Below are 24,685 nucleotides of genomic sequence, written 5' to 3'. Positions count from 1 at the left end.
TAGATTAAAAAGAAGGGGTGAAAGAGAGGACCCCTGGGGAACCCCACAGGTCAGCCTAACTTTCTCAGCTGGGAAGCTGGCGAGGCGGACTGCCTGGAATCAATTGTTTAGGAAGGAGGAGATCAACCTCAGGGCCAGTCCCTGGATGCCAGCACTACCGACACGGACGAACAGATCATGATCGACCCTGTCAAAGGCCGCCGGCTGATCCAGAAGTACTAGGGCCTGGGTGATGTTTTGATCGGCCCCCTTCCAAAGCTTGTCCATGACTGCTATGATGATTAACTCCGTAGAGTGTGCTGGTCTGAATCCTGCTTGCTGGGGGTCAAGGAACTGTGAGTGTTCGATAAAAGAGCTAAGGCAGTTAGCTACATGAGCTTCTAGAATCTTACTGAGGTAGGGGAGTAACGAGATGGGGCGGAAGTTGCTGAGAAACATTAACAATAAAGTCTCATTTGAATAAAGGGGCATTGCTGAAAATACTTAGCTTTAATCATAGTTAATCACCTCTGATTTGATTTAGATTAATCGGCGTAACTAAATGTTGTGAATTGTTCAACCAGGCCGTAACTTCATTTCACTTGACTTATAGGAATAATGGTATCCATTTCCCGATCTCCAGTTAATACCATCTCCATAGGAGGTGTGTGTGCCAGCAAGGTACTGTCCATTGAGATTGGAACTGTGACAGCTTTCGTACCACCAGCCTCCCTTGAAGACTTCAGCACAGCTGCTGCCTTCTCTCGGATCGTTGTCTTGGTCTTTGGTAGAGAATGCATGATTCTGATGACCTTCAAGAGAATTTCCTGTAAAAACCAGGCGGATAGTTTATTTCCTAAGACCTAACTGGTACTAATGTAAACAGACACATGCATGCAGACACCGCCCCCCTCCCAACAACCCCCCCCCACTCATCACCACCGGTATTCAGATGCGGGTTTCTGCTGAAGTTACTTCACTAGGGTGATCCAAATACATTAATTTTGTTTTCTATACGTCGTTGACTGCATTTCCCATAAATCTGGTTAATTACTTCATTAATTTTCAAAGCAAACTGTTGCTATACAGTCTGAGTTTTTATATCCCACCTACAGAAAGCATTAGCTGTTTGGCGAGGTCACATGTCGTCACAAACCACACGCAACATACAGATACATTCTTATAGTGCCACCAAATAATAGACAACTCCAAGGGTACCCAATGCCAGATTTATGACTATGATATAGGAAGGCGCACAGTGATATACCTTCTTTAGAGCGTACTGAAACTTGGGTGGTGATTCCCCAATTTGGATCCCCACCGCTAGACCTATTAACTCTGATCAGCACGCATTTGAGTTTGTGTTGCAAAAATTTATTATTCGTTGCCCAGCACGTATGAAATTGAAGGTTTAATCTTACAGCGATTGTTGGAAAATTTACACAGCTGTAGGAATGATCAGTGAATGTTCCAAAACTGTGAGCTGTGTTGGCCTGCAAACTTCATGCTTTTTAGGTAGAGCCTAGCGATAGCGCGCATGCTCTGCGAGACTGCGGTAGTAGAGTATGGGAGAGAAGCCACGCTCATTCTCCACCCATATTTCTCATTGGCTTGTGTCATTGTCATTAAATGCTGCCTTCGGATTTGTTAATAGCCTTGTTAGTCCCTTCTTAGTACGACCTTGTCTTCATTTGTAACCTCCCATGGCTACCGGCCCTTTTACTTTGGTTGTGACACGGAACCTGTTATCTAGTCTTACTGCAGGCCGGACATGCGCTGCGTCAGCTGATACCGTTAGTGTTTTTTTAAGCAGCATGGCCGCCCAGTAAAACGGGCGCCTACTTTCAATCACTTTAACCCGGCATTATCTCGTGTCTGTTTCAGCCCTCCAAGTAAAATGGATTTAGAAATGATTAGCGAATTAAGTCATGTGAATTCTAGGTAGCACATAATCTTTTGCTAATGGGCTGAAGCTGACAACAGCACATCTGTGTTATGTCATCTGCACTAAAGGCACCTGATGGGTTGTTTTCAAAAGCCTGTTTTATTAACAACAGCAACAAGACCACCAATACCACCAATACCATCACCACCCATACCACCAATACCACCACCTCCACCACCACCAATACCACCACCACCAATACCACCAACACCATCACCATCAATACCACCATCACCACCAATACCACCATCACCAATATAACCTCCACCACCAATACCACCACCACCAGCAGTACCACCACCAATACCAACACCAACAATACCGCAAATACTGATACCACCACCACCAATACCACCACCAGTACCACCACCAATACCACCACCACCAATACCACCACCACCACCAATTCCACCACCGCCAATACCACTACCACCACCAATACCACCAACACCATCACCACCACCACCAATAACACCACCACCAATACCACCACCAATACCACCAGTACCACCATCAGTACCACCACCACCAATACCAATACCAATACCACAAACACCAATACCACCACTACCACCACTACCACCACCAGTAACACCACCAATACCACCACCACCAATACCAATACCACAAATACCAATACCACCACCAATACCATCACCATCACCACCCCCAATACCACTACTACTAATACCACCACCACCAATACCACCACCACCAATACCACAACCAATACCATCACCACCAATGCCACCACCACCACCAATATTACCACCACCAATATCACCACCAATACCACCATCACCAATACCACCACCACCACCAATACCACCACCAGTACCACCACCAATACCACCACCACCACAAATACCAATAGCACCACCACCACCAATACCACCACCAGTACCACCACCACCAATACCACCACCACCACCAATTCCACCACCGCCAATGCCACTACCACCACGACCAATACCAACACCATCACCACCAATACCACCACCACAACCACCAATACCACCACCAGTACCACAACCAATACCACCACCACCAATACCACAAATACCAATACCACCAATACCACCACCAGTACCACCACCAATACTACCAATACCACAAATACCAATACCACCATCACCACCAATACCACCACCACCAATACCACCACTACCAATACAACCACCAATAATACCACCACCAATACCAATCCCAACACCACCAAATCCACCACAACACCAATACCACCACAACTAATACTAAAACCACCAACAATACCCCCACCACCAATACCACCACCACCAATACCACCACAACCAATACCACCACAACCAATACCAACACCAATACCACCACCACCACTACCAACAATACCACTACCACCAATACCACCACCACCAATACCACCACCAATACCACTACCAATATCAACACCAGCAATACCAACATCACCAATCTAATACTACCACCTTCATCAATACCGCCACCACCACCACCGCCAATACCACCACTAATACCAATGCCACCACCACCACCAATACCACCACCAATACCGACAATACCACCACCACTTATACCACCAATACCACCACCACCAATACTGCCACTACCAATACCATCACCAATACCACCACCACCAATACCACCATCACCACCACCAATACCATCACCACCACCAATACCACCACCACCAATACCACCACCAATACCACCACCACCAATACCAATCTCACTACCACCAAAACCACCACCAACACGAATACCACCACCACTAATACCAAAACCACCCACAATACCACCACCACCAATACCACCACCACCACCAATACCACCACAACCAATACCACTACCACCAATACCACCACCACCACCAATACCAACAATACCAACACCACCAATCTAATACTACCATCACCAATACCACCACCACCAATACCACCATCACCACCACCAATACCATCACCACCACCAATACCACCACCACCAATACCACCACCAATACCACCACCACCAATACCAATCTCACTACCACCAAAACCACCACCAACACGAATACCACCACCACTAATACCAAAGCCACCCACAATACCACCACCACCAATACCACCACCACCAATACCACCACAACCAATACCACCACAACCAATACCACCACCAATACCACTACCACCAATACCACCACCACCACCAATACCACCACCACTACCACCGCCAATACCAATTCCACCACCACCAATACCACCGTCACCACCAATACCGCCTATAAAACAACCAATACCACCACCACTAATACCACCAATACCACCACCACCATCAATTCCACCACCGCCAATACCACCACCACCAATACCACCACCACCAATACCACCAACACCATCACCACCACCACCACCACCAATATCACCATCAATACCACCATCACCAATACCACCACCACCAATACCACAAATACCAATACCACCGTCATTACCACAACCAATACCACCACCACCAATACCCCCACCAATTCCACCACCACCAATACCACCACCACCAATAACACCAACACCATAACCACCAATACCACCACCAATACTACCATCACCAATACCACCGCTACCAATACCACCACCATTACAACACCCACCACCTGTACCACTACCAATACCACCAATACCAGTACCACAAATACCAATACCACCACTACAACCAATAACACCACCAGTACCACCACTAATACCACCACTACCAATACCACAAATACCAATACCACCACCACCACCAATACCACCACCACCACCACCAATAACACCACCAATACCATCACCATCACCAATACCAATACCACCACCGCCAATACCAGCACCACCACCAATGCCACCACCACCACAATACCACCAATACCACCACCAATACCACCACCAAAAGTAACAATCCCACCACCACCAAAACCCCCACCACCACCAATACCACCACCACTAATACCAAAACCACCAACAATACTACCACCGCCACCAATACCAATACCACCACAACCAATACCACCACCAATACCACAACCAACAGTACCACCACCAATACCACTGCCACCAATAATACCACCACCACCACCAATACCAACACCAGCAATACCAACACCACCAGTCTAATACCACCACCACCATCAATACCACCACCACCACCAATACCACCACCACAAATACCACCACCAATACTAATACCACCACCACCAATACCGCCAATACCACCACCACTAATACCACCACCAATACCATCACCACCACCAATACCACCACCATCAAGTTAAATACCACCAATACCAATACCACCACTACCACCAATAACACCACCACCACTAATACCACCACCAATATCACCGCCATTACCATCACCACCAATATCACCACCACCAATATCACCTCCACCACCAATATCACCACCACCAATATCACCACCACCAATATCACCCCCACCACCAATACCACCCCCACCACCAATACCACCACTACCACCACCAATTCCACCGATACCACCACCACCACCACCAATACCACCATCAATACCAATACCACCACCAGTACTACCACCACCAATACCACCACCACCACCAATCCCACGAATACCATCACCACCAATACCACCACCACCACCAATACCACCACCAATGCTACCACCACCAATACCACCACCACCAGTACCATCACCACCAATACCACCACCAGTACCACAACCAATACCACCACCACCAATACCACAAATACCAATACCACCAATACCACCACCAGTACCACCACCAATACTACCAATACCACAAATACCAATACCACCATCACCACCAATACCACCACCACCAATACCACCACTACCAATACAACCACCAATAATACCACCACCAATACCAATCCCAACACCACCAAAACCACCACAACACCAATACCACCACAACTAATACTAAAACCACCAACAATACCCCCACCACCAATACCACCACCACCAATACCACCACAACCAATACCACCACAACCAATACCAACACCAATACCACCACCACCACTACCAACAATACCACTACCACCAATACCACCACCACCAATACCACCACCAATACCACTACCAATATCAACACCAGCAATACCAACATCACCAATCTAATACTACCACCTTCATCAATACCGCCACCACCACCACCGCCAATACCACCACTAATACCAATGCCACCACCACCACCAATACCACCACCAATACCGACAATACCACCACCACTTATACCACCAATACCACCACCACCAATACTGCCACTACCAATACCATCACCAATACCACCACCACCAATACCACCATCACCACCACCAATACCATCACCACCACCAATACCACCACCACCAATACCACCACCAATACCACCACCATCAATACCAATCTCACTACCACCAAAACCACCACCAACACGAATACCACCACCACTAATACCAAAACCACCCACAATACCACCACCACCAATACCACCACCACCACCAATACCACCACAACCAATACCACTACCACCAATACCACCACCACCACCAATACCAACAATACCAACACCACCAATCTAATACTACCATCACCAATACCACCACCACCAATACCACCATCACCACCACCAATACCATCACCACCACCAATACCACCACCACCAATACCACCACCAATACCACCACCACCAATACCAATCTCACTACCACCAAAACCACCACCAACACGAATACCACCACCACTAATACCAAAGCCACCCACAATACCACCACCACCAATACCACCACCACCAATACCACCACAACCAATACCACCACAACCAATACCACCACCAATACCACTACCACCAATACCACCACCACCACCAATACCACCACCACTACCACCGCCAATACCAATTCCACCACCACCAATACCACCGTCACCACCAATACCGCCTATAAAACAACCAATACCACCACCACTAATACCACCAATACCACCACCACCATCAATTCCACCACCGCCAATACCACCACCACCAATACCACCACCACCAATACCACCAACACCATCACCACCACCACCACCACCAATATCACCATCAATACCACCATCACCAATACCACCACCACCAATACCACAAATACCAATACCACCGTCATTACCACAACCAATACCACCACCACCAATACCCCCACCAATTCCACCACCACCAATACCACCACCACCAATAACACCAACACCATAACCACCAATACCACCACCACCATTATCACAACCAATACTACCATCACCAATACCACCGCTACCAATACCACCACCATTACAACACCCACCACCTGTACCACTACCAATACCACCAATACCAGTACCACAAATACCAATACCACCACTACAACCAATAACACCACCAGTACCACCACTAATACCACCACTACCAATACCACAAATACCAATACCACCACCACCACCAATACCACCACCACCACCACCAATAACACCACCAATACCATCACCATCACCAATACCAATACCACCACCGCCAATACCAGCACCACCACCAATGCCACCACCACCACAATACCACCAATACCACCACCAATACCACCACCAAAAGTAACAATCCCACCACCACCAAAACCCCCACCACCACCAATACCACCACCACTAATACCAAAACCACCAACAATACTACCACCGCCACCAATACCAATACCACCACAACCAATACCACCACCAATACCACAACCAACAGTACCACCACCAATACCACTGCCACCAATAATACCACCACCACCACCAATACCAACACCAGCAATACCAACACCACCAGTCTAATACCACCACCACCATCAATACCACCACCACCACCAATACCACCACCACAAATACCACCACCAATACTAATACCACCACCACCAATACCGCCAATACCACCACCACTAATACCACCACCAATACCATCACCACCACCAATACCACCACCATCAAGTTAAATACCACCAATACCAATACCACCACTACCACCAATAACACCACCACCACTAATACCACCACCAATATCACCGCCATTACCATCACCACCAATATCACCACCACCAATATCACCTCCACCACCAATATCACCACCACCAATATCACCACCACCAATATCACCCCCACCACCAATACCACCCCCACCACCAATACCACCACTACCACCACCAATTCCACCGATACCACCACCACCACCACCAATACCACCATCAATACCAATACCACCACCAGTACTACCACCACCAATACCACCACCACCACCAATCCCACGAATACCATCACCACCAATACCACCACCACCACCAATACCACCACCAATGCTACCACCACCAATACCACCACCACCAGTACCACCACCACCAATACCACCACCATTAATACCACCACCACCAATACCACCCCAATACCACCACCACCAAGTCAAGTCAGAGAATCTTATTGAGCGCTCATATCACCAGATAGGTCTCATGGCGCTTGCGGTGACTCCAGTGGGCTGATGGTCATATCCGGACAGCGTTAGTTCTGATCAAACAACCACGTTTTTAATTCTTTGCGAAAGCGCTGGTTGTCAGTGATGAAGAGTAGATGACACGGAAGCTTGTTCCAGAGGTGGGGGGCATGAAAACAAAAAGATCGTCCCCCATTTCATACACTGCGGACTCGCAGTGGGGAAAGAAGTGATTTTGAACTGGACCTTAACATTCTTTCTGGCTTGTATCTTTTAAGCTTTTTCGCTAGATGACCGGGCCCAGTACCATATATCATTTTGTGGGTGAGGCATGAGATTTTAAAATGGCCTCTCTTTCTAACTGAAAGCCAGTGAAGGGACCTCAGACTTGGGGCTGAAGGGGATCTAGGTGGAAGATTTAGGATAAATCTGGCGGCAGTGTTCTGCAGGATCTGCAATTTAGAAAAGAGATCTTCATTTAGGGAAGCTAATAAGGCATTCCCATAGTCCAATCGACTTATAATTAGACCCTGGACCAGAGGTTTCCTGCTTTCGATAGGTAGCCATTTAAAGATTTTACGTAGCTTCCGCAAGATCGCATAACAAGTGTCCAACACTTGTTTTCAAGTGATTTCAATACCCTAAAAAAACAGTTGTTATCAGTGGTTACACATTTTTGCGCCACTAAAAACAACTGAAAAAGTGTTTTTCCGGTGTTTATGGAACGTTTTGCTTTTATTATTGCTTGCTTTCTGCACTGATAGCACATCGTATATAGACAGTGTACGTATAGTGTATATGAGGTACAAATAGATTTTTGCAAATTAAACTTATTGTAGTACACCGTACAATACTTCTTCAGTGAGTCTTTGGTCATGTGCGCTCTTTCTTTCTTTCCCATGTAAACTTCGGTGAAAAGGCCCTCTCAACATTGGCACTTGGGACGGGCAACGCCAAAACAGCCAGTACACAAAATGTTAACTCTGGCCACTGACATAGCTTTCCATGCCAATACTGGTTGACTTGAAGATTGCGATTCTCAGGGCAGGTTCTGCAACATTTGCATTGAGCTGGGCGCTTATGCCCTCCGAGTTATTGAAGCGGTCAAAAATTAAGCAACACGTTTGAAACTACGGAGAAAATTCCCCTTTACTAAAGGGATCTAGAACTTGTACAGAGTACCACAGTGAGGTTTCATTGACTTTAATTGCCATTGGTGGTGAAGGGACATATCTATGCATCATTGCAAGCCATTTCTCATACATTGTAAAATAAACGTTCCTGAATTGCTCTTCAACATTGCTTTGCTTACCAAGTGTCAAGCCCTCTAACATGGAACTTGTTGCAGTGCCAAAGTCACTAAAGGTGTCGCCTAGCCTACTCTCAAGATGTTTCACATCTACACCAATCTACACCAATTATGCTGAACACTTGGCAGACAAGGGTTTTTTCAGACTCTAGTTTTTTTTATTATGTCCACTACAGCAGTTATGTTTTCCTGTAAAAAACTAAGAATGCAGTAGAGTGTATTTTTTTTCACATCACTATCAATATGCGACCGAAGATCCTCACTTTTATTGCCTTTGGCATCATCACTCAGCAAAAATTTTGTATTTGGTTGCCACATGGATAATATAGCAGTCATAGCCCCCCTGGGAATGAGTAGCATCAGCTAAGGGACACAGTTGGGATGACTCTTTCTTTGATGCCACACCAAGCATGAAATGGTAAATATTTGTGTTTTAGTTCCTGTGCATAAGAAAACAGTGCACCAGAATGGACTAAAAAGTCAATAGCATCCCTCATTAACTCTGAAGATTGTAAAGATGCTTTCAGCATACCATCTAACAAGTGGCAAGGATCTCTTACAGGGAATCACTTCAGCTCGGGTTTCAATTTTGACAGGTCATCACACAACTTTTTCATATACTTAGCTGAATCACTGCAAATACAAACAATATCACTGCAATCTTTGATGAACTTGGAAAGAACCCTTTTTGCAGCAGCATTCCAAGTGACACTGCGTTCTATGCTTTCCAAAGTCTAGTGTCATGTTTTAACCACTATCCCAGATGCTTGGTGATAGCGCTCTTTTCACATATACTTGTCACTATACCTTACATTGAATGTTTAAACCTGAGGCGTTGGCAATTCACCTACTATCAATACTGACTCACTAGAAACTGGGATCTGATGTATTAAGGGTTTTACCCATTCTCTGTGGGTAAATGTGATGACATATATTAGTAAAGATTCTTATGAAACCAGCCATTTTACCTATCAGTGAAAGAATCAAACGCAGCCAAAATATCAAATATGATTTTGATATTTCTCTACAGTTTATAAAATAATTAAACAAGACCTAAAACTTGCTTCTAAACCCTGCATCTTTAGACCAAAGACCACAAAACTGAAAAAAGCAAAAGGAAGAAGAAACAATATTGAGTGGCATCCCTAAACAAAACTCAAGCAGAATAATGTTAGCCTAGACTTTTTTACTGCTAGCTTGTATAACAAAGTTACATTGTATTGGCCCCTTCAGGAAGAAAAAAATGACTCTCTCACTCTTTTTTTCCTTTCTTTGAATGGCATTTATTTTGTGGTTGTGTAGGTGTTTTTTCAGTGTTTATATGTTTTCACTGGTGGGGGCTATTTCTCTTTCAGTGCAGTTTTATCAGTTATTATAGGTTTAAACCTAAAACCCCACAGCCTACTTATTGTCAATAGTTATTCCATGATTACGGACTGCTTGTTTAGGGGATGGGCATGGGCTCAATGCCTGAGGCCACCAGCTTTTAGACCAGTACTCTACGGCCTTGCCAAACAGGATGATGTCTGTCTTGCTACCACCAATACCACCAATACCACCACCAATTCAACCAACATCACCACCACAAATAGCACCACTACCACCACCACCAATACCACCACAACCAATACTAATACTACCACCAGCAATACCACCACCACCATCAATACCAATACCACCACCACCACCACCAATACCACTACCCCCAATACTACCAACACCACCAATACCAAAACCACCAATACCACCAATACCACCACCACCAATACCACCACTACCAATACCACCACCAATACCACTGTCACCAATACCACCACCACCAGTACCACCAATAGCAATACCACTACCACTAAAACTGCCACCACCAATACCAATACCACCACCAATACCAATACCACCACCAACATCAATACCACCACCAATACCCCCACCAATACCACCACCAATACCCCCACCAATACCCCCACCACCAATACTACCACTACCACCAATACCACCACCACCAATACCACCCACCACCAATACCACCACCAATACCAATACCGCCACCAATACCACCACCAGCAACACCACCAATGCTGCCTCCACCAATACCGCCACCACCCATACCACCACCACCAATAACACCACCACCAATAACACCAATACCAATACCAATACTACCACCACCAATACCACCACCACCAATACCAATACCACCACCACCACAATACCAATACCACCACCTCAGCGCCTCTCTCTTACTACTAATAGCAGGGGCACTGTACGAGGCTGGAGCTGCAGCCGAGACCATCCCTCCTTTTCTCCCCTCCCTCCATGCCTGCCATAAAGCACAGCCAGTCCTGCACCAGGAGGTGAAGCCAGGGCCCTACTACAGCTGGAGTGTTTTTATTAGGCCAAAGATAGAAATGACATTACGCAATGCCACACTGCACACTCAAATCACGGAGAGGGCAGGAAATAATCTCCCCCTTCCCGCTCTTGCTCATGAGCTGCAAAAGTGTAATCACAGAGCGAAAGGTGTTGGGGCGCTTTGTTAGTGTTTATAGCTCGGATCATATGTAAATCTCTCTTCACAATTTGTGTCTGTGTAGCTTACAACACTTACACATCTTCACTGCGCTATTTATCACTACTTTGAAAACGTCATAGGCTGGTCTCTTCTTCTGATATTTACAATCTAACAAGTGATCGAGAAGGCCCTTTATTGCAATGCAATAGGTCTTGCATTTGCAAGAGTTTAAGCTATTAGTAATGTAATTTTAAAACCCAAAACATAAATAAAAGGCATTGTCATTTACAATGCCAATAGCCCAAACTCGCGTGAATGCGAGACCTATTGCATTGCAAATGCTTGTTTCGTTGAGCATTCTAAAGTGGCAAGTTTCAACTTAAGTGACCAGCTCAAATTTCGCTTTCTTCTGGTTAAAATCTGATTTTCCCTGTGTACGTAAGCAGATGAACTCATTCACTTTGACCATATACTGGTAGATTATTTATTGCTGTTTACTAAAATAGCCACAAACCTAAACATGAATTATGCACAACCTTGTTTGAAAAAAATCATAACTTTCTTAAGCACATAATGCCGAAGTGGTGCTAGCTGACAGAATGGTCTGATATCCTCTGTATTTTTGTAAGAACCGTATTCTTATAGCACCATCTTTTTTCTGGTCCTTGTTCTGTTTCAATATGTCATCATTTGTTATTAATTCAAGGACTAACCATATGTGCTTGTGGTTGGTGTGCTGAAACATGGGAAATAACTCACGGTAGCAAGGTTACCATATCCCCCTTATACTGCTGTTTGACACCAAAAGCTTATCACCTGAGTGGACAACCTCATTAAACAGTAGTTTAGGAAATGCGGTTGAGAACATAAAAGACAATCATTGGTAAAGCCAAGAGGAACCTATTGACTTTACTAATTCTTTTAACCAATACTGTACGGCATCAGCAAAGATATTTTTGTGCAAATGTGGTGCACCATCGACCGCAAAAGAAAAACAAAGGTGCAGTGATGCGGCTGCCAGTAGTAGAAGTATCATGATCTTGTTGTGCTCGCATGCGTGATGGTGTATGTGCTCTCATGAGTCACCCAGAAGCTCCTGCACGCATCACAAAGCAAGCTTGCACATGCATGACCACACATGCCTATGAAACGACACAAGTGGCATTTATTTAATTTCCTGATCAAAATGGATGGGTACAATTTTTTGTTTAGGTCGTGCCTGGGCAGCGCATGCGCTGCTCTGCGAGGCATGTGGTATTGAGGTATGGACTTGAAGCCCCGCCCACTCTCCGCCCATATTTGTAAGTGGCTTGTGTCATTGTCCTTCATAAATACTGGCTTCTTTCGTTAATAGTCATGTTAGACCATCATTAGTACTGCCTTGTCTTCATTTGTAACTTCCCATGAGGACTGGCTCTTTTACTTTGGTTTTTACACAGTCTTTTTAGGTCTCGCACCTAGCATTGGAGTGCGCAGCCCTGCTCGCGCAGCGAGAGACCTCTTGTACGGGGTTTAAAAATCGAGCTAGGAATCGCACACGCTCGTGCATGTGCTTTTCCTTTTGGGCCACGCTATTGGCCTTTGCGTGCGTCTTTTTATTAAAGACAGCACGCAATTGGCTAAAGGTGGGCGAATTGCTCCGCCCTTGGCCTATTGGTGTCTGTTACCCGCACAGGGTAACATGTGGTTTGCATTATCGTGCACAGATGCGTGCACGATAATGCAAAACACATGGCACACTGTGGCGTGCACGCACCACTCGCGTGCTTGCCGCCGTCGCCACTCCCGACCCCTTTGTTATTTTTGTTGAGGTTGGACAGTCATCTGTCTGGTAATGTATGTTTTTTGCTAAACAGAACAAACAAGCCCATTTGGCTGTTTTCTGCCATGTACAGACGCAGGGCCTGTTAGTGATTTTCATCGTTGATTTGTTTTTTTCCTCTCGTCAAGCCTTATTTTGCAAGGAAGTGAGTCGGTACAGGACGTATTTTTTGTCTCTCATGCAGGGATTGCTCTGGTTTAGATAGGGCATAATTTGAGGGGGTGGTTGCAAGTGGGGCCTGCTGCATAATTTGTGCTGATGGTTTTTGGTGGGTCTCGCCGGCTCTCTGTGTTGGAGACCGTCTTTTATTTTAACTCGACGGACTCTCCCGAGAGCGGGAGAGGTGGGAAAAGCAGAGCGGAGAGACGGAGTTAGAGAGGCGAAACCCCGTTACAAAGGAGAAAGCAGGAAAGTGTAAAGAGTGCGATAGAGAGGCAGAGGGGACCTTGGTAGGTAAAGAGGCCTGAGGTAGATTCAGGACTGCGTGGCCTTGGTATCTGACACACTGACATCTAGTAGCACTGGCACTTTCTGCGTGAACAAGGTGGTCTTTGATGTTCTTGCTTTTCTTAAAAGCAAACATTGGGTGTTCTAAATTTTCCATCAACTGTATGTTTTTTGCACCGGTTTCTATGTTTTAATGTTTAACTATCATGTATTAGAACAAATTGACCCACAATTATAAGATCTTCGTGATACCTTCTGACTAGATCCACGTCTAAGGTTTCTGCCGGTTGTGTGCACGACTCATGCGGGCTCAACACGAATGATCACGATTCGCATATTTATAATTGGCATGTCCTTTCTAACTTTCTAGCGGCTCACTTCCTTTTATTCTTATAGCGTCCCTACTTTGTAATGCGCACACCAGTTATTCTCCCCTGACACCTTAACCTTAAATATGCTCATTCTACATGTTCGTAGCATCTAACTGATCCTATTCACATCTTCCCCAGCATGGTTCCTATTTGTCGTTATTGCCCGCATCAGCAATGTACGCTTTTGGCCTAATTAGCCACCTTGATAGGTCACACGCATATCCCTAATCCACTATACCACGTACCCTATCACTTCCAGTACCGCTCCTTAACTACGTAACTCACTACCACTCACGTTCTTCAATCCACACCTTCCTGAGTTTAAAACCGCGTTGTCTTTTAACTTCTTGACATCTAAGCATATATACTCTAATTGCCTCCTTGTTGTATTTTCCTTCCACACTTTCCCTTCCGGCTAATAGGCTCTACCTAACAGGCATGTACCTTATGTCCTGATGATGAACCGCTCATTCTCTCCACGGTTCGAAACGCCGTCGACACCTTGATACACCTTATACGAAAAACTGCTATTTATTTCTTTGTAAAGGTGTTTTTTGCGATTTGTTCCTCACAATTCTGTGTATACTCATGTTTAACAAACCAATTAGCATTGCCTGAGCCTCTTGTTGTTCACCGCTCTCTCTTGTACCTCATGGCTAAGTAGGACACAGGCTTGTGTCCCAATTTATGTACTGTTTGTACTAATTGTTTTTAAAATTGTTTAAAAGTAAATATTAGACCTCTGCCCGGCTGGGCAAGTCAAGCTAATATAGTAACGACTGAGTCTATATTCATTTCGCTCTCAAAAATTCTTCCTTCTAGGGACCATTGTTGTCTAGAATTAAAAACCCAGAACAGGCTCAGACAGCCTCAAACCATGGGAGATGTTCAACTTGACTTGGTGTGGTGTTTTTTTATGATTAAATGTAATTGCCCACCTACTTGAGACTTCAACAAGCGTTTCCCTGGCCGTGCTAACCTGTTAGTTGTACTGTATCTACTGTTGCAAATGTTCAGATTAAAGGTAGGGAAAAAGTTGTGTTTATATAGTAGCCCCGTTGCTTAGAAACAAAAGGTCTGAAAGCAGGAAATTAAGAATGCTAAACACCCCCCCCCCACTTTCAAGTAGACATGATGCGCACAATGCCAGGCCTGCAGCGTCAATGGTAATTCCCGCAATGTATGTTGTGAAAAAAGGCACAATGTAATTGAGACGCTTACCGACTGTCAGGCTAGACCCCAAAACTACAGAATCCATGGCCTGTGTCAGTGCCGCTCCCAGGAGGGTGGAAGGGTTCCTGAGCCCCTGCAGTGGTGCACGGGTGGCCTTTGTAATGATCGCAGTGCTTGATCTGGAAGTGCAGGAGCTCAAACTCTTTCTTGGGTGCCCACCATCCAGTGCTGTCCAATGCCAGGGTTGATTGATACCAGGGCTGCCCAGTCTAGATTCCGCTCGTGCCTTTCTTCCACCCCCACACACATCTCCTTATCTCACCCTCGCCATCCTTTATTTTTTAATTACTGAATTATTTATTTGTTTTTTTAGAAACCATTCCAGATACTGGGGGAAGAGTATATCTGAAGGTATTTCAAAGCTGCACATCAAAATCCTTGTCCTTTTATACATTACATGGCTTATATTTCCAGATAGTTTCACTCTTCAAACTGACAAGATTTGAAGAGTTCGTGTCAGGCATGAGCACTATGCATCTGGTTCTCCGCAGTAGTTTAGAGCAGAGGTTCTTAACCTTTGAACCAGTGATTTAAATGGGCCGGCGCGGAGTACCAGCACTTTATTTTAAGAGGGAGAGTGCCGGCACTTCTATTCTATTTCAAGCACTGCTTTTGACTTGCATGGAGCCCTGACTCACGCCAGAGGTCACCGATGTAACCCCGCCTTCAAGAAGGGACCAGAAACTCCTTCTCCCAACAAATGCTTTACCTCGCAGGATAACTGAACTGTTCCATTAGCACTCTCCCTATGACTCGACCCTTTGTGACAGGCGGTTGGTTGTTTCAGCTGTCTAACGTCATTTACACCTTGAAGTCCTGCTGTTCTAATTGTCCGCATACTGTAATCTCACTAATTGCTTAACAATTCTTTGTCTCTATGCTTGTACTTGAACCTATGTAGCGTGCATTTTATATAAACCTATTTTATTTGTCATTTTATGTAAAGCGCTGTGAAGCTTTTGGGTCTAGCTTGTGCTATATACACCCTATAAATCATTAGTGGAGTCCAGGTGCCCCAGAGTCATTGTTGAAAGCCAGGGACCCCTGGGATCAGTGTTGGTTTGAAACTCAAAAAATACAGAAACCGGCATTCCTCAAACACTCAAATGATCAAATGTTGTTTACTTCACAAACATTAACACATTTTCATGGGAGGTTATAGCTTTACTAAAATCAGTTGGACTAATTTTCCTAGTGTATTCTGTTTGCTGTACTTTCCCACTTGATTTATAGCCTCTTATTCCAAATTAGTTCACATTTATGGTATGTTTTACTACTTTGTATACAAGTAATCTGATAATTCCTCTAAGCAGTTGAGGCCTGCTACATGGGTCCCCAGACCACAGGCTAAGAACCACTGCACCAGACAGCCTATTTATGGGTCTCCAGGAGAAGTCATTTTGTGTATCCCTTCTGAGTGATGGCAGTAGCCAGCCTTTCCCCGGCACCCCAACAATAAGCCTCTGTACATCTGTGCTTTCCTGCAACACTTGGAACACTGACAAAATATAAACCCTTTGTCGCCCCCCCCCCCCCCGTTTACACGTATCTCCATAGCAATTTTACAATTGATGTTTTCTCCAACAACCTGGAATGGTGTGGAAACCAGTGAGTGCGGGGCAGAAACTGCACAAGGCCAGGAAAACAGCATTTCATGAGTGCATGCGAAGAAAAGGGGGGGGTGGAACCACCTCGCTCTATGAGCAGTGGGACAAGACCAAGTCCGCCATCCACTTCACTGGAGAGGCAATGCTCCATGGGAGGGACAGATGCAAGAGTGTGCAAGCCACCCAATAGGAAGCAGGCAAATGACTGACCAATCAACCATGGTAACCAATGGGAGGGTTGTAAACCCATACATTTTTCTCTGCAGCCACTCAGCTTCTGGTGGTTGACAGATGGTACCGAATGAGCCCCGAAGCCTACCACCTCCACAAACCACTGAATACAGGTGACATATGTGCTCTGCATTCGAGCCCCATGTACCCAGGTATGCTTTGTGGTGCCAGCCAACACTGGTAGCCAGAATGGAAACCAACATCAATCTGGCAAAAATGTCCACAGCCGCCTCACAATGCAGGAGGCATGACTAGAATTTTCATGAGGGCATGGACTGGTCAGGGCAATAAGTGTTGCCATCCACTAATGGCATTCAACTTTCAGGCCCTGGTCAGACTTTTATCCTATCCTGTTGAGACTTACAGGAAGGTTAAATATAACAATTGGGAGTATAGACCATTTCCCTGTGTTTAAAAATGGGAGCACAGGCACTTTACTGGCTAGCAGGGGGTAAAGTGCACAGTTCTAAAGATGGGTCATAGGCCCAGCAAGATCTTACTAACGCCTGTTGCTCATGAACTTGGTCATTGTAGTCAGTAATTTAAGCCTCCCCTACCACAATCTGATTTGTATTCTTTGCCATTTGTCTTATGGTGGGAGGATTGTGTGATTTTGTTTCTTGATGTTACGGATAGCCTAATATACTGAGCAAATGTTGCATCACGTCTCCTATTAATGTTTCAAAAGTAAATAAAATGTGTGAAAGCAGATGAGGTAAACAGTTGGTTGTACATCATGCAAAACAATTGGTACTTTCCTACACCCCTGTACTTTTGTTGAATCCCGGAATGCTTTCATGCCAGCAAGGCTTGATGCTCTCGACTTTAACTTTTTATTGAGTTCAGCAGTTGAATCCATTTTAGGGACAACGGTGCATGTGTCCAATGGAGTGTAGCTTCAGTTGGGACGAAATGCAGATATCCATGGCTATGCTGGCCAGACTTGAGCTTTGGTCAACCAGACTGATGGGAATTCTATGCTGCACGTGCCAACTAACATTTGGGGACCTAGCACTCAGACGGCTAAAATTATCCTGCCCAGCCTGATTATTGTGGCTGTCAATTTGCCATTGATCTGGGGTATCTGACATCAGCTATGCAAGACTAGATCACTAAATCAAAATGGAGATTTTGCGGACTTTGCTTGGCAATTTGTGATCCGCAGGAAGGACTGTGCAACACCTTGGACTCCAGTGGAGCCTGGCATAGGTGAGGAAAGGCCCTCCGTTATGCCCTCTTGGGCTCCGTTCTCTTCCATCAACCCCTGCTTATCTATGAACAACACCTTGCTCAATCTTCTGCACCACACCCACAGTTCTACGTGTATTGTCTGTAAAATGGACTGCCTCCACGGTCTGCCTATCTTTCTGACTCGCTATTGTACACGTTGCATAATGTTTGCTGAACATGTAAACAATGTGGTATACAATTTCAGTTGCCTTTGAATTGGTATGGAAGCTACTCCAACATTTACTTATCCTTGGGACTGGTTATATCCTCCTCTGGAAGGCGGTTGTGCAACCTAGTGACTTTGTATAAATTGTGTGAAAATTACCAGACTAGTTAACGTAGCAGCCAATTTCATCCCATGTAGACCTCATATGACATGCAGGTAGTTACATTAAAAATATCTACTGTAAAGCAATGAAAGTGATCACTGAAGTTATGTGCTTCATGTGACTGCATCTTCATGGGAGGACTGAAGACGCAACTCTTGTGTGTGAATACAAGAACATGTAAGACAGACAATTGCATTGCTGAGCATCCCAGGCACCACATCCCCCTCCCCCCCCAAACCTAGACCAAACCTAGTAGATGCTGGACAGCATTGGGTAGGCAAAACGTAAAGGTGCTACTCTGGTGTGTCTGTATCAGAGCCTCAGGGGTCTCGCTGAAGTCTGTTCTCTTTGGTTTGTTGTTCAATGTGATAGTCATTGAGGTGCTGCCCAGCTCCCTATTTGTGGATTGAGAAGTCCTGGGAGGGAGTTGCCATCACACTTTGCTTTACCTTAAAATCCCATAGATTGGGCATGCCAACCCTAGCATCTGGAGCGGTGTAGTTCCAATATGGCCTTTGGTGCTCCTTAACTGGAACAGACACTCTAAGTTCAGTCGCAGCTGCTAAACATTCCAATAAAAATGTCAGTCAAGGTATGTAGGTTCAAAGTTTTATATAAAGTATTATAGGTAGATTACAACATATACCATCTAATTCGCTGCAAAGCATATAGGTCATACGTACAAAGATCTCCATACAGTTCTAGGTGAAATCTAGGATAGCTTATTGTTGGAAATGGCCCTTTTTGCAGGGTTATACCCAAACATTTTGCTTCTTTATTTTTAGGTCGAAGCCTGTAACAGCGCGCATGCGCTGTTCTGGCGAAGACTTTATGTAAGGGCTTTCAAAAACTGACCTAACCATCGCACACTCTCGTGCGTGTGCTTTTTGTTTTGTGCCACGCTATTGGCCTTTGCGTGCGTCTTTTTAACAAAGGCAGCACGCAATTGGCCAAAGGTGGGCGCATTGCTCCACCCATGGCCTATTGGTGTCGGTTACCCGCACGGCTGCCATGTGGTTTCAATTATCGTGCCCAGACACGTGCGCGATAATTGAAACCAGATGTCTTGCTGTCACGCGCATCACTCGTTGGACCATGGAGCGGCATGTACGGCTCCTAGTCTTTGTTGATACGAGTCGAGCTGTAGTGTGAAAGCTGCAGATAATGGTGTTGCCACAATCTCATGAATAGCACACGAACAGCTTGGTTGTCAGGAGATAATTATTTTTTTCTTAGATTATAGGGCAAAGTTTGAGAAATGGACAAACTTATTTATGTGCACTGTTAGTGATAAAGCGTTGTCTATGCTAAGCCCAAATATTTCACAGATGAAGAGGGAGATAGATGGAAAAGGGATATCATCCACATTTTCGAAGTTGCTATTCCATCCAATGAATCATGAGAAAATTACAATGATTGTCTTTTAATACTGTCAAACCCGGCTTTCCTGAAGCTTTAGTGGCGCCCATGGGACTAAAGACCCTTCCCCACGGTTGCATGAGCAAGTCGTCCAAACTCAAAAACAATCTTCTGGGACACATTTCGAAGACTGTCCAGTATGGGGCACCACCTAGTGGCGGTAGAGCTTACCGCCCTCATGATGAATCTAAATGACATACAGTCAGTCACATACATTTCTATGGAGTTAAGCGACGCAAGCCTGAAAAACCTCCCGTCTGTACATAAATGGTCCTTCACGTCAGTTTTGAAAGTGGCAAGGTAACCCTTCCTCCTGAGGCCACGTCAGCCATATATACCAAGGACAACAAAGGGCCTTGCGTGCGCATGCTGATAAATGTAATCATTGATTGGGTACACAGCGTTAGTGCCCTTCTGACCTCCTTTCACGATTCTTTAACCCAGTGCTGACCTTTTAGGCCGCAACACTTTGTATTCTGGGAGTTGTATTTTTGTTTTGCCCGTTGCAGGCATGCTGTGTGTTAGACGCGGTCGTCGTGTTTGCCAGCCAGGATCCCTTGAGAACAGAAAAAGGCGACAGCAATGACACAGATGCCCATTTGCTACAAGTCTTTAATTTCCCAACAAAGTGCCGACGTTTCCTTTCATTTTGACTGCAGGTCAATCTTGATACCGCGGAGCTTGAGCCACACTGCCAGTCTTTTTAAAAAAAATATATATCTTTATTGCATTTTTTATCATTTTCATGAGACAAGCAAATCAAGCATAGGTACATGTTACACATCCTACAAGAAATAATATTTATCGCCACGTCAGTGCGTACATCACTCCAGGCGTTACCTCTCAGTAACCATAGCACTATATGTATCTATGTTGCAGGAGTTGACGTGCTTTAGCAGACTAGTATGGGTATATAAATCCCACGCATACCGTCGCCTCTGATTGAGGGGCAGGATCCGTGCCACACTGCCAGTCTTAAGTGGGAATTCGACATCATGGTCCAGAGTTTGGTTAACCACACCGCATAGACCTTCAGGAGGCAGGTGAAGCAGACCATGGGTGATGAACTGCATCAAACACTCTTTCTTCTTTTAGGGGCTGTTCGTAGTCTTGCTTCACGTTTTGCAGGTACTGAATGCACTCTTTGCAATTCGTGCTTGTTAGGTATACTAGGTATAGCTTTAGGACACCTCTAGCTCATGTGCTAGCTTCATGTATTAAAATAGAACCACCATAATTAATAATACATACATATGTACTTATGTAGAGGGCTTTGAGTTAGTCCTCTTTATCCACTGGCCTTTAATCTTGTCTTTCACATTTTGCTTCCATGTGGCACTGCATAGAGAGGGCGTGGGTCAGACCTCTTCAGCCACTGGCTCTCTTGCACAGTGCTTAATGGTATCTTGTTTGATCTTCCGTGAACACCCACCTGAACATGCTTTTCCAATGCAATAGGTCTCACATTCACGTGAGTTTGAGCTATTGGCATTGTAAATGACAATGCCTTTTATCTATGTTTTGGTTTTTACAACCTAAATAAAAGGCCTTGTCATTTACAATGCCAATAGCATAAACTCACGTAAATGCGAGACCTATTGCATTGCAACTGCTTGTTTTAGTCTGTAAACACTATTTTCTTTAATGAGTTTCACTGCTGCAGGCACAACATGCTTTCCTGCAAGGTTCAGCTTGCCATGCAGGCTTTCACTTTGGAAGCAGCCGGGATAATGGCTGCCGCTTCGTCTCACATTTACACGAGTTTTAGCTATTGCCATTATAAATGACAATAGCTTAAACTCTCCCATTGTACTGCAAATATTTTTCTTTAGATGCCCGAGCCAAATTTGAGTCCCAATCCGATCCCGTTGATGGAGCAGGTAAAGCAAAATGTTGTATACCTTCTCTATTTTGCATGAAAATACTAATTATGTAATCGATTTATACTTTAATTTGATTAACTGTGTGCAGTGTTATACTAACCAACAACATGCATTTTTAGTAAACACAAATTACACGCGGGACTCATTTCTATTTGCATGGCAGAATAACTTAATGAATAATTATGGTACGCATATTAACAATAGGAGATGTGGAAATAGAAAATTGAATGATTTATGTTGCTTTTGTGACATTTTGGACCGAATGGTGAGTAGTATTGCTTTAAATGTCGCTATAAGCTAGGAAAATACTAATATATAAAGGGATTAGTGTGGGTTTAACATTAGAATCTTCATTTTTGCATATTAATTATTCTTTTGTGTTTGTTTTGCTTAAGTTGGCATTCGGGCCTACAAAGCCATGACATACAAAATGGAGTTTGGAAGTGGCCACCGTCTTGTGAGCGCGATGTCTACTGCGCAGACTCGGATGGCTCCGAAGATCTCCAGGCATCCTCAAATTCAGAGCACAGTGTTCCTGGTCAAGGATAGGAACATGGAGGACTGCCAGATTTCAGTCAGTAAAACCACCCGGACAAACAATAGTCACCTATGATGAAGATTTAACTTTGTTGCATGAGTATGACATAGACTGAGGAAGTGACCCAGCAACTTTCCTGAGAATCCAAGTCAGGGGGAATACTGGACCATATTACAAATTTCGTCAAATGGACCAATCAGATGCTCTCATAGTCTAAGAAATGTTTCATGTTATCCAGAATTTTATTATAAAAAGGGTAGTAGAATAGAGAGGGTGTCGCAGATCATATCCGGAGGAGAGTGCGTTCCGTGATCGATTCGCATGTATGATTACATGGTCCTTTGGAGATCATTGGGACTGTGTCGTGTTGAGCAAAGAACTTTTTTTCCCGGACTTTTGAGCCTTGGCCTGCTTCAGATTGAAACGACTGAGCAAACAATTTGGGCTATGCGAAGCCAATTGGATTAGAAAATAACCCAGATAGCAAGAATAGGTATGTATAAATGTCATGAAAATTTGTGTTGATTAATTAAATTGGAACTTTGATTGACTGAAATGCCAAATTATGCAACTAAAAGAAATTAATTAGATAAACTAAACATTGATTAACTGAGAATGAGTTTGTGGTTTCTTTAAATAGAGCATAGAATAAGAATTCCGAAGCTTTAAATGTGTTTTAGCTGGTTCTAAATCACCATCAACCAGTCCAACTAATTGATCCATTCGACCAAGTGGTGGAGTGCCTTGATGTTAAGGTTAGGATTCTATAGGTGTTGATGTATATATGTAAAATTTTGTAACATATTTCTTTCCCTATAGGTAATAAGGTACCCCCCCACATGTCCAGCAGATTCATCATCCTCCTGCGTGCAGATACGAGTGCGTTAGTGTGAACGTTGGTGTTATGGGCCCCACCAATGAATGCGTGTGTGAATGAATAAGTGTGGAAACGGATCTGTGACGCAGGGAGGATATGTAAAATGTGCCCCCTTTTCCGCACTGGATCACCGTCTTCAGCGTATTTGTGCCCCCTCTTCACCGCAGCGCAGGGTGCTGCTTAAATTCTAATTCCTTTCCCCCTGCTTCCCCCAGCACCTCCTCCCGCCCTGAGTGTGCATCTAATTGTGCGATGATGGTTAAGGGCTTCGCTGTTCGTTTGCACAGCATTCTTGCCTGTAAGTCTTTAGCTGTTTCCTCCCCCTCCTGCCGGTTGACATTGACTTGATAAAGGTTGTTTGTCTTTTCAGAAGAATAACGCTTTATACATGCATTACCTCAACTAGCCATCCTAATCCCATACGAGACTCTAGGAGTAAACCATGACTATTCACCCTCCTTACTCTCTGAAAGGTAGATCCTACACAGAGTGCACTTTC

At 44.7% G+C, this 24,685-nt stretch overlaps 1 protein-coding gene across 1 annotated transcript in view; it reads right to left on the bottom strand.

Annotated features, from left to right (window-relative positions):
- Positions 1–422: 422 nt before the first annotated feature.
- LOC146868574 (ficolin-1-like) overlaps positions 423–24,685 on the bottom strand; it is a 405,133-nt gene continuing 380,870 nt past the window's right edge. The window contains exon 9 of the mRNA XM_085611408.1: positions 423–806. Within this exon, the coding sequence (XP_085467534.1) occupies positions 556–806 (251 nt within the window). The 3' untranslated portion in view covers positions 423–555. The remainder of the gene's footprint in view (positions 807–24,685) is intronic.

The sequence above is a fragment of the Triturus cristatus genome, chromosome 1_2 (assembly GCF_964204655.1).
Source record: "Triturus cristatus chromosome 1_2, aTriCri1.1, whole genome shotgun sequence".
In the NCBI taxonomy this organism is placed as follows: Eukaryota; Metazoa; Chordata; class Amphibia; order Caudata; family Salamandridae; genus Triturus; species Triturus cristatus.
The sequence above is the reverse complement of the archived record's forward strand: the minus strand, read 5'-3'. Positions and strand labels throughout refer to the sequence as shown.